The 19693-nt window shown below is 40.5% G+C and overlaps 1 protein-coding gene across 7 annotated transcripts in view; it reads right to left on the bottom strand.

Moving 5' to 3' along the window:
* Window positions 1–19693, bottom strand: part of SLC4A4 (solute carrier family 4 member 4) — a 290540-nt gene that overhangs the window by 203060 nt on the left and 67787 nt on the right. For 6 of the 7 annotated variants that reach the window (XM_073637824.1, XM_073637832.1, XM_073637837.1 and 3 more), the window contains exon 3: window positions 15556–15629. The exons of the other annotated variant lie outside the window; for it this stretch is intronic. In XM_073637824.1, the coding sequence (XP_073493925.1) occupies window positions 15556–15629 (74 nt within the window). The remainder of the gene's footprint in view (window positions 1–15555; window positions 15630–19693) is intronic. 7 annotated transcript variants of the gene reach the window in all.

The raw sequence follows: 19693 nt of genomic DNA, 5'->3' as shown, positions 1-19693 counted from the left end.
TTGAATAGCTGGTGTGTTTTTTAAGTTAATAAATTTGTGTTATGCTCGCCTGGTAATGATTAAGAGGCTATAATTTTGTACCATCCTATGTATGGAGAGTCAGAAAGGGGCATTATTAAAATATGGAGGCACAGAACGAGGCATTATTAATATAATGAGTTACAAAATGACCACTATTAACTTATGGAGAGTACTCATGGTTCTCTACCTGGCGCTACGTCATCAGACCAGTGACCACAGATTGCTGACGTTTATTCGTACCAGCTCTAATGACGACATGTAAATTATTGTTGTTAGACGAGCATCTCCCTGTGTACTGGACAATCTAATTGACCCTTAACGCGTCAATCAGCATTCATTAAAAGGCCGACATTGGTTAGTGTTAGTAGACGTAGTATACCAACTAATGTTAGTGGATGCGAATTCTAACACAAACCAATTGACAAAATAATATTCAGCCATACATAGACTGATATATTACAGATCTTTCCATACTGAGTTAACTCACTCTAAGGTTACATCTCCCTTTGGCATTTTCATAAAACTTTTGACCTTGTATAATATAGTCTATTTAGCAAGCATCTTTTCTGACTGTTCTGTTACTTCTGGTTACCTGGACATAATAATTCTCTTATCTAAATTGATGGTCTCATCTTGCCAACATTATAAACATATAAGATGATTTGAAATAAAACCCAGTAAAAGGGTTGGTAACGAGACCCAGAAAACCTTCACGCCAGAAACCACATGGTAATAACTGATAGGATAAAGTTTATAGTCACAATCTGGGCCTTATTTTACCAGCATGTCCCAAAAAATACTAGAAGAAATAAAGTTAGTCTTTAACTTTTACAGCAACTCGAAGCAATGAAAAGCTAAGTGAATCGCTGCACTAGACAAGTATTATAACAAAAATATTTTTATACCATGGGATATGTGACTATAAAACATTAAGGTGAAAATTTATTGGAATTCATGAAGACACTGAAGTGAAAGGCTTATAATCATAAAGCATGAACTTGTTACATTAAAGTGCAGCGTCTCCTTTCACTCCGGCCATATTGCTATTTACAATTTGCCTCATTTTACCTTCTTTCCATTATGACACAGCCACAGTATGGTCAATGACTGCAGATTAGTAATTGTGCATACAGGGAACTCCTCCTGTCATATCAGAAACTCTGATGGATCCCCATGCTTTATACTGCAGTCCAGATCAGCTGCACATGCTCAGCAGGATCAATTCTCTTACAAGACTAGACTTGTAATAAACTAAGTGACGCACCCCTGGGCCTTCGTCGCGCGGCATCGCGCGCACGGGAGCTTACTCGGGGCCGGATCTGTTGAGGGTTGTAGTCTCGTGGCGGTGACCCGGTCCGTGCCCAGGGAGTCAAACTGAGTGGCGATGTATTAGCGGTAGATGTTGGACGACTACGCCACCCGTTGAATGCAGCGAAGGAGCTGCCGCTGCAGGGCAGACCGCTGAGGCCGGTGGTAGGATTGTGCAGCGTGATAGTATCACCCCCAACGGGAGGGGTATGGCCTCAGGGCAGCCGACGTGGATGATGGGGGTAGCAGGAATCACTCAGAGACGATGCGGTGTAATTCAGGGTCTTTACTGGTGATAAAGATAGACCCTCCCGGAGTACTGGCTAGCGATCGGGGCCTGGTCAGTCCTTGAGCAGATGGGATCTCCCCTGGCCAGGCGGAGTTGTAGGCCTCCCAAACTGACTGTACTCTTCTGGCTACCTTGCTAGAGGCGGGTATAAGTAGCCCACGTCCCTGAGTGTACCGTGTGGTGCTCACCCGTATGGCCGGTGACTCGGGGCCTTCTAGTGGCGTCCGCTCCACGACGGCGGTGCTGGTCCCACGCGTGTGACCGTGCCTTCGGGTTTCTTGGCCAGAGGACCTGAAATCCCCTGCCGGGCGGTTTCTGCTGCTGGGTAAAGATTAGTCCCCACAGCCTCGGACTCCGGGTCCGGTGATAGCTTCTCAGTCAGGGCGAGCTCTGCAGCTGCCAGCCCTGACTCCTTATAGCACTGCTCCCACAGAGCTCCTGATGTTCTTTTCCTAGATCTGCTTCTCTTCTCTGTCTCTACTTCTTCTCTACTCACTAACCCTGCCTCAGCCCTAGGTTTATATAGGGGAAGTTCTTCCCCTCCCAGGACTGGGCAGGAGGTGTGGCATGCACAGGATCCCTGACCAAGAGACCTCCCACCTGCTCTCAGACATAACATTGCTGTTACTGTGGAAACCAGACCCCTGGGGTGCCACATAAGCACTTACCACAAATGAGAAAAATAGTATCATGTAACTTTTGATAGGGAACACATTTACTTTATACTTGAAAGAATACAATGGAAGCAGACGTGTAAGTAAATAATAACTAAATGTGTATTATATAGAGATAAGCAGATCAATCCACAGAGGATCAAGTTTGACACGAATTTCCTGAAATTTGCAGGTTCAAGCAAACACTCTGAGGCTATGTGCCCACGATGAAGAATTGAAGCGGAAATTTTCCGCAGCGTTTCTGCATGTCCTTGCCAGTAAAAACGCATGCGGATTTTACAAGCGTTTTTTTAAGCATTTTTGCAGCGTTTTTACATGCGGATTTGACTTGTGTTTTTCAAATGCATTGTGACCTCAAATCCACATGCAGAAAAGCACAAATAATGGACATGCTGCGGATTTTTCCGCAAGGAAAATTTTACAGCATGTGCACAGAACATGCGAATTATCATTGGGGACCACGGCGCACGTATTACCAAGCGTTTTTAAAGCGTTTCCGCTGCGGAAATTCCGCATAAAAAATGCATGAAAAATGCATAGTGGGCACGCAGCCTAAGTTTCAATTTGTGGATAGCAAAAAAGAAAAACAAATAACTTGCACCATTTCCCGCACTGCTGAAGCATCAGAGAGTGGGCTACTGCATTTTTGTGTGGCCGCACAGGCGTCCCCATTATGCTCTGCAGCTATGACATCTTACAGACTATCATACCTTGTACAGTAGGGGTCAGTACCTGGGCCATCACAGATCAACATTACCCAGCAGAGCACAGTTTGTGCAGCAGAGATGTTTTCTATCTCCAGAGTCAATAGGTGAGTCTCTCTCGCCTGTACAGTGTGAGCTCTTAAGGTCACCAATAGAGATGAGCGGATCACTTTGTGCAACCCCAGTCCACAATCTAGTCCAGGCTCATCTTATGATTAGCTGGGCTGGCGAGACATGACATGTCCACAGTATACCGAACAAATAATGCTACGCCAGGCCGGCAAAAAATGTGCTGCATCGGGCAGCTTCTGTCCATGGCCAGAAAACACCGGGGTTGTGGACCGAGGTTGCGTGAAACGATCCTCTCTATCTCTCTCCTGCTGTGAGTAAGCGCTTTATGGTCAGCGGGGTTCTCTCGCTCTTCTGTACTGTGTAATTCCTTATATCAGCGGGGTCATCTCTCTCTTCTGTAATGTGTAAGCTCTTATGTCAGCGGGGTTCTCTCTCTTCTGTAGTGTGTAAGCTCTTATTTCAGCGGGGTTCTCTCTCTCTTTTGTAGTGTGTAAGCTCTTATGTCACCAGGGTTCTCTCTTTTCTGTAGTGTGTAATCTCTTATGTCACCAGGGTTCTCTCTCTTCTGTAGTGTGTAAGCTCTTATGTCACCAGGGTTCTCTCTCTTCTGTAGTGTATAAGCTCTTATGTCACCAGGGTTCTCTCTCTTCTGTAGTGTGTAAGCTCTTATGTCACCAGGGTTCTCTCTCTTCTGTAGTGTGTAAGCTCTTATATCACCAGGGTTCTCTGTCTCTTCTGTAGTGTGCAAGCATTTATTGTCAGCGGAGTCCTCTCTCTCTTCTGTAGTGAGTAAGCGCTTATGTCACCAAGGTTCTCTCTCTCTCTTCTGTAGTTTGGTCAGCGGAGTCCTCTCTTTCTCTTCAGTAGTGTGTAAGCTCTTATGGTCAGTGGAGTCCTCTCTCTCCTGTAGAGTGTAAGCTCTTATGGTCAGTGGGGTACTTTCTCTTTCCTGTTGTGTGTGAGCTCTTATGGTCAGCGGGGTCCTGTCTCCCTTTCTCTCTCTCTCTATGTTCTGAGTAATTACATTCTTTCCAGAATTTATATTTGCGTAAATTTATTTTGGGCAAATCAAACTTTTGGTGAAAATTTGGCAGAGCTGGCAAATTCAAACTTCAAAAGATCCACTCATCTCTAATATATGTTATATGTATATAACTGATATGCAGATTAAAACAATGCTGCTATGATTTATATGTTCCTCTTCAAAGTGGGCAATGTTATAATAGTTGGTATAATAGTTGACAAAACTTCAATAAACTGTCAACACATTTATCGAAATTTTATCTTAGGGGCCATCAGAGAAAATGCTCCACTTTCCAGAGCAGGTTAGAGAATAAGTGCTGATGTCTGACTAGCTGAGGTAAGCCATAAGAGTATTTTTTACAACTTTTATCTAGACCAAGATACAAGCAAGCAAAAGCTTATTTACAAAGAGAAATTAATGAGGACCTTTGACTGGATTTTATTAATTTAAACTGAGCACCTCTTCAAATTAATGCTATTCCACTGATTCTGGAAAACTTTTTATTTTTCTTCTGTGCCCCATTCGTTCCATGTTAAGCTCCCCAGTAATAATGGTGCAAAATTTTCCCTTCAACCAACTGGGCATGTACCAAAGAGCTTATTTGTGGGCTTTTCGTTTCTTTCCTCTGATGCTGGCCCATTAAAACATGGCCACAGCCACAGAAAAGTTCTGTGGAACGTGCTTATTGGTTGAAGGGAAAATTTTCACCATTATTTCCATGGGGGTATAACCTTGGTGCACAGAAGAAAAATAAAAACTATTCAAGAAACAGTGAAGCAGTGGCAATTAGAGGAGATACCTGATTTAAATTAAAAAATCTAGTGAAAGGTCATCTTTAACCATAAAGTGATAAAATCTGAAAATATTTTTTTTTCTTCCAGAATTAGATTGCTTTTAAAACCACTTTGGTCTCTCTTAACAGGATTCAAACACCACACCCACTTGGCTAATAAGACTCGATTTACATACAAGGAGGATGGGCCATAAATCAGGAATGGAGTGGCGCAAGAACAAAAAATAAAAAAGGCCAGTCTCAGAAAAATTTGACATCTAGACTAGATAGTACATGTACATATCAATGGCAAATATTCGTTAAGAAATGTAATATGGATGTTTTGTCCTTCGGATAGGCCATTAATATTTGATTGATGAGTATTTGATTTTTTTTTGCAAGCGAGGGCTAAGTTCCTTTTTTCATTTTATATCCAGGTACAGTGCTGTGCTGTAGTTGTGCCTAATGCTGCAGCTGAGTCCTATTGACTTTTATAGAGGAATTGGCGAGGTGCTCTGCCCAGGAAAAATATACAGTGCAATATGTCAGCAAATATTATTACCTTTATTGAAGTCCACAAATTGACAGATTACAAGTTTGTGGACTTCAATAAAGGTAATATTTTCTGAAATATTGCACTGTATATTTTTCCTGGACAGCGCATCGCCACCTTGCCGATTCCTATAGCCAACGTTAACCCGCTCAATCCCTGAGCGCGTTCTCTCCTGATGCCATCTCCCACCTTCAAAGTGAAGCTGATTCAACAACTACCATGTTCTACCCAAGCGCCACCTAAATTATATTTTTCTACCTATTCACTTTTATGGGTTGAACATTTGTGACCTAAAGAACACTATTGCAGTTTTGGAAGCCCCCCTTAAATCATACTCAAACTTGGCATCCAACTGAAAAGAACATTTGGGAGGAGACCGACAGACAGGAACTTACTTTGCTCCTCCCAGGTCCATTCCAGTTGTATGCTAGGTAAAGTATACAGCACCCTACATTCCTCGTCTGTGGGGATCCTCTGAGCACTCATTATTTAACATTTTATGGAGATACTGTAGGTGCCTTTCCTGAAGGTGTCTTTGCTAAATGACAGTGCGACTTTAAGAAACTAAAAGTAACAAATAGTCCTGGGGGCAGACTGCAAAGACATGTAATAACGCTACGGATTATTATAATTAGCTTCAGAGCGCATGTTAATGAATCTGCTTTCACCATTGTGTATATTAGATTCTCAGCTGCTTGTGACCTCATTGCTTCTGATCCTGCTTCCTACTGACACACAACAAACATTACATCTGAGCCAGATGCTTAGCAAATCCTGGAAACAATACAAGGCATCTAGCTTACTTAGTAAGTACACTTATTGTGACGCAGGGCTCATAACAACATTTGGAAAAGTGCCAGTTCTAAGGAGCGACCTCAGAAACAGATACAGATATATTTACCCTTTGTCCCTTTAGTGAAACTTCCACTGAGGAGCTAAACTCGTCAAACTTGATTTAAAACGCATCATCCTGAATAGTAGGAGTGACATGGCATCTGGCCTGGACAGGAAAGTCACAACTGACTCAACTTAAAAAAGGGTGGTGGTGCTTAGGGGCTTCTTATTACAACTTAATATTACAAATGTGAATCATCCTCACGATACAGTAAACTTTCAATTTCAGAACATCAGCAGAGTAAGAAGAATCAATTCGGCCTCATTCAGACGTCAGTGATTTTTCACTTATAGTAAAAAACGGTCCGTTTTTGCAGCGTTTTTTGCAGCCATAGAAAGCAATGTGAATGTGCAAAAATGCTGCAAAAAAGCAACCATGCTTCGTTTTTGGGGAATAAAACTAACTTGTACTGTAGAGAAACGACACATATACTCGGCAGCAAAAAACAACACAAAGGTGCTGCAATTAAAGCAGCTTTTCCTGTAAGCAGCTTCTTTACTCTCAAGAGAGCAGGTTTTGCCTGCAGAAAAAAATGCTGCAAAAATGCAATGTGTGAACATAGAATAAGAGCTTCATTATTCCTTTTTTTTGCATTTACATTTCCTTAATCTACTCCTATCAACGAAACATGAAAAACAGACAACGTATGGATGGCACGTGGATGACACGCAGATGGCATCCAATTGCAGTCCGATTTTTTTCATGGACCCATAGAATTGCATTGGCGAGTTTGATCTGTGACTCTTTGTGCCTTTTGCCAATCTCTTTCTATTGCAAAAATATGTTTCTGTAACTGTGACAATACTTAAGAGGATTTGCTGCTGGAACATAAAAAAAGATACTTGAACACAATTACTAGCTGAGAGATTTATCATTTTTAGCAATTTGAGTTTGTTGAAGTAAAGTATTACAAATCTGTTTTAGAAAAAAATAGGCCAGCTCTGGGATAACAGGGTCAACTGGTTTCACACATCCTTGAAACATGGAGCATTTTCTAATTGGAAGACCACTAGGTCTGCTGACCTCAGATAAGTGCTTCATATTTGCCTATCAGGCCGTTAAGTCATGTCTGGAAATCTGGCAGCTGGGCCGGGTATTCTGATCCCAGCACTGACTGTGTGACTCCAGCCTTATAGTTGGCTCCTTGATGACTCCATCTTCCAAGGCAGACACCATGCCATAAATTATGGACATCACAGCAGACCAGAAGCTAACATTAGTAAAATGTCCAGATACATTCCTTATTACAATGCTAAAAAAAGTTAAATAATGCCCCAGTATCAATATAAATTGTGCCATACATTCCCCATATAAATCATACTACAATGCCGTTTTGATATGATACAGCATTCCATTTTTCTTCCAGAAAGTGCCCAATTATAAATTCTTGCAGTGACCAATTAATGCCCTACTAATGCCAAAAAGGTCACCCTACCATAGAGCACACCACACTGCTCCAGTAGATCCTCTGTTCACACGTTCAGTATTTTACATCAGTATTTGTAAGCCAAAACCAGGAGTGGAGCAATCAGAGGAAAAGTGTAATAGAAACACGTCACCACTTCTGCATTTATCACCCACTCCTGGTTTTGGCTTACAAATACTGGGGTAAAATACTGACAAAATACTGAACGTGTGAATGTGGCCTAACTGTAGGCTTCTTGTGCTTTTTCAACTTTGTATACATCCCAAGGTGAACAGATGTATCACCTTTTACCTTTTCGTGAAATTGGTTAGGAAAGACAACTTTTGGTAAGACAAATTCAACACAGTACTGTGGCATATTCGTAAAATTCTTGATAGGTTGCATTTTACATCACAACCAATAGTTGGCCACATGTAGGCACATATAGCATATACCGTACATCTCATTACAGAGTATCATAAAAACCTGTTTTTTGTTTTTTATATACAGTAGGCTGGTCAGTTTGCACCACTCATCTCAGCATATGTTGGGCCAAAAGAAAAGGAAGAACACATCTGCACATAAAAAATTGCATTATGCTGTCCAGTGTACAGAAATGCAGCCAACATCTGTGCAGATTGAAGACCAAAAAAATGTCTATATCTACACAATAATTGAAGGTGCCAGGAGCCCATTGTGAGAAAAAAATCCATGCGGATTTGATATGTGGCCTATCAAAGTACGGATGCTGCCTACAGGCTGTGGCATAGTGTGGGGAGGCACAGGGTCAGTTGCCTTGGGGACAAATTTGCTAGGGGTGTAAAATTTCATAGGAAAAAAGAAAATACTATTTTCAGGTTTTATTTTCTGAATGTGAGCTCCATAGAAGGTGATTTGCTAGCTGAGTATCATGTCCCAAACTTCTGGCTGGGTGACCCAGATCACTGGTCAAGTGGCACTTTGTCGTCAGTGTACCGGGACACGCGGTGCAATCGCGTCACTACATTGCACCACCTGTGCCATCCTGCTTTCTGTACATGGGAGAAGAGGATTCGGTCACTTGATAAGGGAGTATAAACATTTAGGGTTTTTTTGTAGAGGGTGGCACAACGGTGGCATTGTTACTTTTCAAGAGGGCACTGAGGAGGCATAATTACATTTTAAGAGGGCCTTAATCCTTTCTAAATGGGGCATTCAGGGGGCATTATTTGCTTCAAGATGTCACTATTTCTTTCAAGGGGGCATATTACTCATTAATAGGGTAAGGTGGAGCAATTCTTGCTTTGCCCTGGGCACTGACAACCCACAATACACCACTGACCAAAGGTAAGGGTGTGAGTACTTATTGTACCTACTTCTGTACATGTTTATATATTTCCACACCGGATGTGTCCCTATCTCCATCTCCCCAATATTTTACCACTTGCTTTGGCAATGCTAACATGTACTTAGTCCTGCCAATAAAGCCCATTTGCTTTGATTATACACATATTTATCTATCTATCCATCCATCTATATATCACACATCTATCTATTATCTATCTATCTATCTATCTATCACACATCTATCTATCCATATGTCTATCTATAGTAATTCTCTTTATTTCTAATTTTATACAGATTGTGAATATAACTCCCGATGTGTATGTGACGGAGGTATAGATATTCTTACTCCAGAACTTTGTAATGTACTAATCACTATATTTTAAGTGAAGGAGTTAATAAACAGGACTGCAGAAAAATACGTTTACTAAAGTAAAACAGAGGCCTAATGTAATATGGATTATTCATTATGTTAGCATTTCCAGAAAGCATGGCTTAATAATAAGTAATAACATTATCTTGCTTATACCCTGATGCATTGTAGGAAATGTTATGCAGAAATAGCATCTACATTGGATACCAAGAAGATGAAATCTTTATATTCATATTAACAATATTCTCATGACTAACAGCAGTTGTCTTCGCTGTAATATTCCACATAAGAAAATGTTCTGCAATTCAGATTCTTTATAAAAAGATAGCTCACACTGTAATGCTCGGCGCATTCTGGTTTTATATAAATCTGCTTGTTAATGACCTAATAAAAAGCGAGTCAAATATCTTTATTATTGGGTGCATAACATTTTTCACCATTTTGATGACTTTGCTGACGTGTAGGGAACATAAGCACAGAGACCAGTGATTGGCTGCACTGGTCGTAGATCAACACTGTAGGAAAATCAGTACTGGAGTGGTGGAGGATCTAAAGGGAAGCAGTCACCAGGTTTTTGCAGCCTAACCTGAATGCTGCATAATATGGGTTCAGACACCTTGATTCCAGTGATGTGTCACTTATTGGACTGCTTGCTGTAGCTTTGATAACATCACTGTTTTATCAGCAGATTATCACTAGAGGACTAGTAAACCTGCTGCCATGTAGTCCTCGATATTCATGAGCTCTGCATAACCCCGCCTCATCACTGATTGGCAGTTTTTTATGTATACTGCACATAGGCAGAAATCAGCCAATCAGTGGTGTGGATGGTGTTGTACACAGCTCAGTATTCAGAGCAGTGCTAGATCTGTAGCAGATAAAACAGGGATTTTATAAAAATGGCAGCGACCAGCCTACTAAGTGATATATCGCTGGAATCAGGGTTTCTGTCCTTACATCATGCTCCTCTCAAATGGGATAGCAAAATCCTGGCGACAGATTCCCTTTAATGTAGATGCTGGTGCTTTTTTTATGTTATGGCATTTCCTCCATTAGGACAATTTTTTTTCCAAACTTGGTAAACCCCTTCAACTACTGCTCCACACCATTTATAGAAAATGTAAAAAGTTGCTAAATTTTTGTGTTAAAGAAACAAAAAAAACCTGTGACTTTCTTATGCAAGAAAACTGGCATAAATACTTTGAGTTTCACCCTTAGCAAATTAAAAAGTTCCAGAACTGCTCATTTCTACGCTGAATCAGCATTGCTTACTTAAAACCGGAAAATGTCTTTAATGGGGTTTTCTTACTCCACTGAACACATTGATTAGTTATGTAATTTTTCAGTAATATGAGATTGGTCTGGTCAATCACTTATTAAGACTTTCTCATGCTGATATAGTTGACTTGAAATTCCCCTGTAGTGATTTCCTCTCACTGTATCCACATTTCTCTGACCTGAGGTTAGTAAAGCAGCTGTCTGTTCCATCTGTAGCTTCTGCAGTGAGCGCTCATTCATACGGGGAGTTTTTACAGAATTCACCAGCTGCACATTCACCCGGGCTAAAGTGTTACTGACTCACCAGAAATATTCTGCAGTCATATATCATTAGTGTCTGTGATACCCACTTCTTGCTATCACCACCCACTGTTTTATATTCACATTTTTTAAAATTATATATTCTAAAAAAATCTACAGTAAATATATAGTGTGTGTGTGTGTGTATTTTTCTTTATTTTCATGACTATGAAAATTGTACATTCACACTGAAGGCATCAAAACTATGAATTAACACATGTGGAATTATATACTTAACAAAAAAGTGTGAATCAACTGAAAATATGTCTTATATTCTAGGTTCTTCAAAGTAGCCACCTTTTGCTTTGATGACTGCTCTGCACACTCTTGGCATTCTATTGATGAGCTTCAAGAGGTAGTCACTGGAAATGGTTTTCATTTCACAGGTGTGCCCTGTCAGGTTTAATAAGTGGGATTTTTTGCCTTATAAATGGGGTTGGGACCATCAGTTGTGTTGTGCAGAAGTCAGGTGGATACACAGCTGATAGTCCTACTGAATAGACTGTTAGAATTTGTATTATGGCAAGAAAAAAGCAGATAAGTAAAGAAAAACGAGTGGCCATCATTACTTTAAGAAATGAAGGTCAGTCAGTGCGAAAAATTGGGCAAACTTTGAATGTGTTCCTAAGTGCAGTTTCAAAAACCATCAAGCGCTACAAAGAAACTGGCTCACATGAGGACCGCCCCAGGAAAGGAAGACCAAGAGTCACCTCTGCTTCTGAGAATACGTTTATCCGAGTCACCAGCCTCAGAAACCGCAGGTTAACAGCAGCTCAGATTAGAGACCAGGTCAATGCCACACAGAGTTCTAGCAGCAGACACATCTCTTCAACAACTGTTAAGAGGAGACTTTGTGCAGCAGGCCTTCAGGGTAAAATAGCTGCTAGGAAACCACGGCTAAGGACAGGCAACAAGCAGAAGAGACTTGTTTGGGCTAAAGAACACAAGGAATGGACATTAGACCAGTGGGAATCTTTGCTTTGGTTTGATGAGTCCAAATTTGGGATCTTTGGTTCCAACCACCGTGTCTTTGTGCGACGCAGAAAAGGTGAACGAATGGACTCTACATGCCTGATTCCCACCGTGAAGCATGGAGGAGGAGGTGTGATGGTTTGGGGGTGCTTTGCTGGTGACATTGTTGGGGGATTTTTTCAAAATTGAAGGCATACTGAACCAGCATGGCTACCTCAGCATCTTGCAGCGGCATGCTATTCCATCCGGTTTGTGTTTAGTTGGACCATCATTTATTTTTCAACGGGACAATGACCCCAAACACACCTCCAGCCTGTGTAAGGGCTATTTGACCAAGAAGGAGAGTGATGGGGTGCTACGCCAGATGACCTGGCCTCCACAGTCACCAGACCTGAACCCAATCGAGATGGTCTGGGGTGAGCTGGACCGCAGAGTGAAGGCAAAAGGGCCAGCAAGTGCTAAGCATCTCTGGGAACTCCTTCAAGATTGTTGGAAGACCATTTCCGATGACTACCTCTTGAAGCTCATCAAGAGAATGCCAAGAGTGTGCAACGCAGTCATCAAAGCAAAAGGTGGCTACTTTGAAGAACCTAGAATATAAGACATATTTTCAGTTGTTTCACACTTTTTTGTTAAGTATATAATTCCACATGTTTTAATTCAGTTTTGATGCCTTCAGTGTGAATGTACAATTTTCATAGTCATGAAAATACAGAAGAATCTTTAAATGAAAAGGTGTGTCCAAACTTTTGGTCTGTACTGTATATATATATATATATATATATATATATATATATATTAAAGGGGTAGTCTGGTCTAAAATGATGTCTGCAGTCACTCTGCAGATGCGCCCCATCTAGTAACACGGCCATCTATTGGGCGCAGCCTCACTCAATACAAGTGTATGGAGCGAGGTCACGTCCACTAGTTGGGTTCTGGCCAGTCCCGGCTCAGAAACCGGCGAATCCTCGCAGTGCACAGTACGTGCGCTGGGAGATTCATGAGTCTGCAGTCATACAGAGTGACTGCAGACTTATCATTTAAGACAGGACAACCCCTTTAATAGTGTATTCTTATCAATTATCAAAATGCAAAGTGAATGAAATCTAATCATCAATTCTTCTAGGTTTGTTTGTTTGAGTTTGTTCCAAATATCTTGGAGTACTAAGTAACCACATATCTTCTAAAAATGTAGGTTTGTGCAAATCCTTATGTATCTTCATATAATCCCAGACATACTTTATGGTGTTAAGATCAAGGCTCTGAATGTAGTTCTTAATTACATTGGCTGAATGTTGTCCTGCTTCGGGATAAATTTGGAGCCAATCAGACACCTCCTTGATAGTTTTTAATTATCCATCATGTAATAATACCATCTTCAGCGTAAAGAAGTATAAGGAGTTAAGTGATGATATAAGCCCTGATCTCACTATCATCGAGTATGTCTAGGATTACATCAAGAGAGAGAAGGATTTGTGCAAGTCTACATCCTCAGAAATTCTGTGGTTAGTTCTCCAAGATGTTTGGAACAACTTCCCATATCTATACTATATGTGGCCTGCACCTGTTTTGAGAAGATGGGAACCGTTATAGATGCCTAGTATATAGTAGTAATGAATAAATGGGTTTAAAAATTATACAAAGATAGGTGCATAGCTAGGAAAGAGGGGGCTTATAAATTATGTGCACCAACTTATGAGTACTAGGAGGGGCACCAACACGCCATTGTGCTTTGGCCAGGGCATTTAGGCACAGGGTTTGGGAAAACATATTAAAGCTTTAGTCACGGAAAACCTCTTGTCACTATTGCCCTAGTTTAGAAACAAACATTCTCCTTCTCTGCATAAAATATTCCAAAGTCTCTAGACATGTTCTCCAAAAAAAAAAAAAACTTCATATGACGTATTCTACAAACTAAAACTAATTTTTGGTCTGATATATGAGACATATGTAAAACTTTAGATTCCCTTTAAGATTGTTTCATGCGGAGAATAGCTTGTCTCATACAAAATGTGTGGTATAGGAAGAAAGTATATTATCAGTGTTTTTGTAATACTACATTTCGTGTGTGTGTGTGTGTGTGTATCTTTAATTAAAAGAGCTTCACCAACTTATCTGGGCCAGATGACAAGTCTTAAGAACTGCTTAAGAACAGCTTTATTTTCTTTTAAAGATATAAATCTCCTCAAGAAAATAGTGATTCCCAGTCCCCACTTAATGTGAGGCATAGTATGAACAGACATGGGCGTCTAATATTGGTAGGGGCACTATGTTTTACAAGGTGTCACCTCTTTGTGGTACTACTTGTATGTAAGAATTGACTCATCAGAGTATTTTATGAGTGAGAAGCCAAGATGTCCTTTATGGAGACACACACCGCTAGCTACTTCAGACATGTCTTAAATCCTTTTACAAAGCCAACATGTCAGGTAAGTACAAACTGGTTGCACCATGTCCTTTGTACAAGTCAGCTGGAAGTAATAATTTTTAGGACTTTAGGACAAATCTTTTACTTATATGAAATATTCCTGAAATACAACACTATCACAAAAGACGGCTGGGAATATGATGCTTTGCCTACTAAACATGTCAGCATTTTTTATACTGTGACCCTTTTTGCAGAAATTTAATGTGAGAAATAAGCTTGACTGCAAATATAATTTTACAAATATCTGATAACTTCAAAAATACATGGTTGTTTAGTTTTGTATTTTTGTTAACATTGTATACATTGTGTTGTTCAATATGGCTCCTAAAGAGTTAAGGAGCACTGTAGAATTTTGTTTGTTTATTGCACCTCTGCTACCAATCAGTAATGTGCATGAGTGCATGGAAATACTTACCGGTCGATGTCTTCTACCATTTCCAGCGCTGCTCCGATCCTCTCCTGGATCATGTGACCACAGTTGTGACCAGCCGGCTTACACAACGTCTTCTGCTTGGACTAAAGGTCAATTTCTCAATGTAAGTCTTTGAGAACTCAGAACGAGGCTCTCATAGACTTAAACTAAAGGGAACCTGACAGTAATATTCACACCTCTGAACTAGTTACACAAATGTATTTGTTGTTTAACGGTGATTTCAAGCAACTCCAGAGCTTAACCATAGACCACCAAAGATTACATAAAGGAAAACCCCTTTAACAGTCATGATGAAAACATTTTTTAGAAAGTCAGACTTTAGAGGTCCCAATTTGATCAACCCCCTTTTACACTTTATTCCCAGAAGTCCCGCTGAAGGGACTTCCAATGGGGGTGGGCATTGTATTAACTGAGCATTACTAAGAGAACACTTTGCAAATGAGTCCCTAAAACTAACAATCCCTGTTATGAATTACTCTAACAAAATAGCAAAAAACTAAATTTTTTGATATTTGTTTTAGTACTAATCCGCTATACCATAGTTTGCAGAACCTGACATATATTATAAAACATATTTGCTATTTAGGACTAGAAGACACTAAGTGAAACTAATATATCTATTAATCAGCTGAATAGAATTTTTTTCTAATTTTTGTTTAGGGATTCCCTTTAATGTAATGGTAGCAATGTATGGTATTTACATAAATGCAAAGAAAGATTCATGATCTTACCTTCCACCTCCTCTTCATCACAGACATGCTTCAGGAACGAAGCCCCTCTGTCCAGAACTGCCTCATCTTCCATCCTGTAGTAGTAAAACAGAAAAAAAGAGTGCTCAGACCTCTCCTTGAGCGAGCTGCTTGACAAAACCCTACTCTTGGGCAGGTTAACCTGTGCACCGCTGTTCATATTCTACAAGGAGGCCTCTCTCGTGATTCTGGATCCCCTCTCTGATATATCCACCTTAGGAGGCCTTGCGATTAAGATGGCCAATGTAACTGGAATCCTAGAGCTTTAGCGGTGATGACAGGTGTATCAAAAGCATAATCCCGATCAGAAGACATTTACGCCTTTTTTACATTGTAATCATACTGTTAGCACATTCCATTTTTCCAAAAATACTTGGTAGTAGTCCATGGTCTCTTTGCTCAGCAGAATAAGATATCCAGCAATCATTGTCCCCCAGCAAACGTACACGCATGCAAGGAGAAGCCTGGCTTACTCCAGTCTCTTAATACTTCTGTGCTGAGAGACAAGCTTTGTGTCACATGCTGGGATGACAGAAAGCTGACATCTGAGGATTAGGCAGAGCTGTCCCAGCTCCTACACTTAGAACAGGGCAGAACATCCATGGGCACTTTTCAAGTATTTGTCAATCACCTTTACAATTTATTGCTTTGCCAAAAATCATAGGAAAGAGAACTGGTGCCACCTTAATTTCATAACTAGCAATTATCTCATACAAATTTTTATTTCATTCCAAATATTTTGTAATTGTGTTGCTGATAGATGGGATGGCTTTTATACTATACTTAATCAAATACATTGTTACTAAAAACCCTATGTTATTTAAATGCACTTTTGCGTTTTATTTTTTTACAGCAGGGTTTCTTCATTTTTGCTTCTTGTAGGTTTTTTTTTTCTGAATTATGGCCAGTTTAAACATGCATTTATGTGCTGCATGTATACCAACTTAAACCAAGCTCAGTCTTTGTGGGGTTTTTCTTTGTATCTTTGCATTCTGTGCAAGCCAGGGTGTGGCCTCCCTTCCTTGAGCTGGAAATCACATTCATAGAGCTTCCCTGGGCTGGTGTTCACATTTTGGGACAAGGTCCGTTGTCTGCCCTTATTCACACACTGAGGTCAACTTTGACACATGGTAGACAGAGTAGGACCATCCCGAATATGGGGTCACCGTGCAATGGTGGGATGGCTTTTATACTATTTTTGATAAAAAACAGTATTACTAAGAACCCTATTTTATTTAAATGCACTTTTGTTTTTTAGTTTTTTACAGCAGAGTTTTTGTTCATTTTTGCTTCTTGTAGTTTTTTAGAGATATATATACTGGTGGGCACCATCAGGACCGATGTCAGCGCTGCGATGAAGAAGCTGATTTACACAGCATTTGTGCTCAGCTGATGGATCTGCAGTACGAAGACTGGGAAGTCACATATTTCCCGCTTGTAATGGAAGTGAATAAGATAACATTACTAGATCGTTGGCTATATCACCAAAGGTGAAGCATTACTTTAGGGGCTCATGCACATGACTGATTTCTCTGATGAGTGCTAGCCGTGGTTTTCATGGATAGCACTCATACCCTTGATATTCTATGGGGCTGTGCACATGTCCAATTTTCATCCAAGTGCCAGATCAAAATCGGCAATAAAAGTCTATGGGTCCATGAAAAAAAATCAGACCATATTCCGATGACATCGGACTGACAGAATAGAGAGGGGGCAGAAACTTTTTTCTATTCTCCATGTCTGAGAAAAACTGATTCTACTCCGATCAAACTATGATCAAACTGTGATCAGAATCATCGGACCGTTTTTCTCGGATGGGGAGAAAACGGTCATGAGACCTTACCTTGATCAAGACATCAGAAGTCTATCAAGGAAAAACCTTTTGACACTCATTACACAACTTGCAAAATAACATTTCGTAATGGGGAACAAGGAAATTAGGAAGATAAATGTTTGCACTAGAGAAATGGGTAGAGTTTTATAATCTTGCATTGCCTAATACCTGAGTCACCTTCTAAGTTAGGATAGCCATCCACATAGCTCACATTCTTATTTTATAGGAAACCATTTGATTATTTTTACTGGCATAAAATGAGCTGAGATAGAGTAGTCGACTGATGTGAACCCACATAAACAACACTCAGCACGAGGCATTTATTCTCTCACTCATGACTTGGGAACAATAGTATAAAACTAGAGTAAAACTGTATTTTATGTTATTCTGTACATTTTATACATATTGTCCCAGCTAGATCCTAAATATCGAATGTATGGGGCCCCATACACAGCAGTCAGCTGAGCAATGGTTCGGCCAACCATTCAGCTGGCGGCTACAGTTTCTCTCTTGACTCCTCCATACACAGGAGCACTGCCTCTGCCGAGCACTCTCCCGTAGAGACTACTCTACGGGAGAGCCGCTGCCATACTCCTCTGGCCTATCTTGCTGAAAACAAAAGCATCGCCAGTCCAAAATTGGACATGCCAGATCCTTATCTCCCCCTACATCATGTGTAGGGGTAAAGTCAGGAGGCCCCCATACACATTGATTAGTCAGCCAAGCCCACAAATCAGGTTTGGTCTAATGTATATGGAGGCCATAAGGGCAGAAGGATCTTGCTCTCTAGAGGTCTATTGGCATACATAAATAGCAGACGAACTCTCTGCTTCCCTGCTGCCTAATTTATACAGATTTCAGTGGGATTTGTGGCTTATACCTCCTACTCTTTTAGAATTTACAGTATGCCAAGCATGCATGTGAATCGGTAAGGTCATAATCAATAGCTATTTAAGGTGTATGGTCTCCTTTATTGGGGATGCATATGCTATAAATCGTACTTATATGGCCGCCACAGAAATCAGATTCCCAGCAGATCTCTTCAAATTTAGCTGGATCTGCTAATAGCATGCATATAAATATCTTATGTATATGGCCGCTTTGGTGTAAAACCAATCTACATTCACTGGTAACTAGTTGCTTTTCTTTGAACTCCTTAAGCCCCCCCCCATACACTTTAGATAATGGTGTAACTATATTTTGTTTGTTCGTTCAGCTGGCAGATATCTTTTTGGACTCCTCCATATACAGGAGCGCTCACTCTGCCCAGAGATCCGCTAACAGATGTCTCTGGTGGCTTTTTATCTCTTAGAGAACAAAAGGATTAGCAGTCAAAAAACGGACACGCCGGATCCTTATCTCCGAAGAGTCTTGGGCCCCCATACACACTACACTGTGTGCTGAAGCCGTCAATATCAGAGGGCTTTGGCCGACGTCAGTCTCATGTGTATAGAGGGCCATAGGGTTTTCAAAATGAAGATTAACAGCAGAAATTTCAGAAAATTTGCTTCATTCATGTAATTGATTTGGTTTCTCCAGCACTTTGATGGCAGGCTGCTATGGCCATCACCGAAATGTCTGGTGGGTCTGAATTTACCCTTACACTCCACCACACAAAGTAAACACTTGACACACAATTTTTACCTAGTAACTTCCTTTCCCATCACATTCAAAGGTAAAGTTGTTTTCTAGTGTTGCACAATGCAATGATACATTGACAGTTCTTGTGTCCATATTTATGAGCCAGAGTTATCTGTACCACTTGCTTTCAAGAGATGTAATCTCTCTACAACACTATTGGATTGGATTTAATGTCAAAGAAAAATGAAACATGGCCGAGATTTACAGTATATAATATAAGATAACACAAAAAATAGGACAGCTGAAGAACAAACTAAACCATTTTACACTGGAGGCATAGTTATAAAGGGTTTAAAAGGTAATTATAGCCAATGCCCACATTGCCTGTCAAGTACATGGACCTTGGTGGGGTATAGGTTTGATAATATCATGGTTATTATACAAGACAGTGCCATACATTGTATGCAGATCCCACATATCATGGTTTAATCATATAAGGTACATTTTAGTGAAGGCTAATATCTGCAACTTGGATGATCTAGAGTAGTGCTGACATTAATTTCTGTATCTGACGCGCCCCTGGGCCTGTGTCGCGCTGCGTTGCACACGCGGGAGCTTACCCGGAGCCGGATCTGTTGAGGGTTGTAGTCTCGTGGCGGTGACCCGGTCCGTGCCCAGGGAGTCAAACTGAGCGGCGATGTATCA

Source organism: Phyllobates terribilis, unplaced genomic scaffold (assembly GCF_046119375.1).
Source record: "Phyllobates terribilis strain yellow unplaced genomic scaffold, ASM4611937v1 Scaffold_1__5_contigs__length_1240528914, whole genome shotgun sequence".
In the NCBI taxonomy this organism is placed as follows: domain Eukaryota; kingdom Metazoa; phylum Chordata; class Amphibia; order Anura; family Dendrobatidae; genus Phyllobates; species Phyllobates terribilis.
Note: the sequence above shows the minus strand (reverse complement) of the source record. Positions and strands in the feature narration are given on the sequence as shown.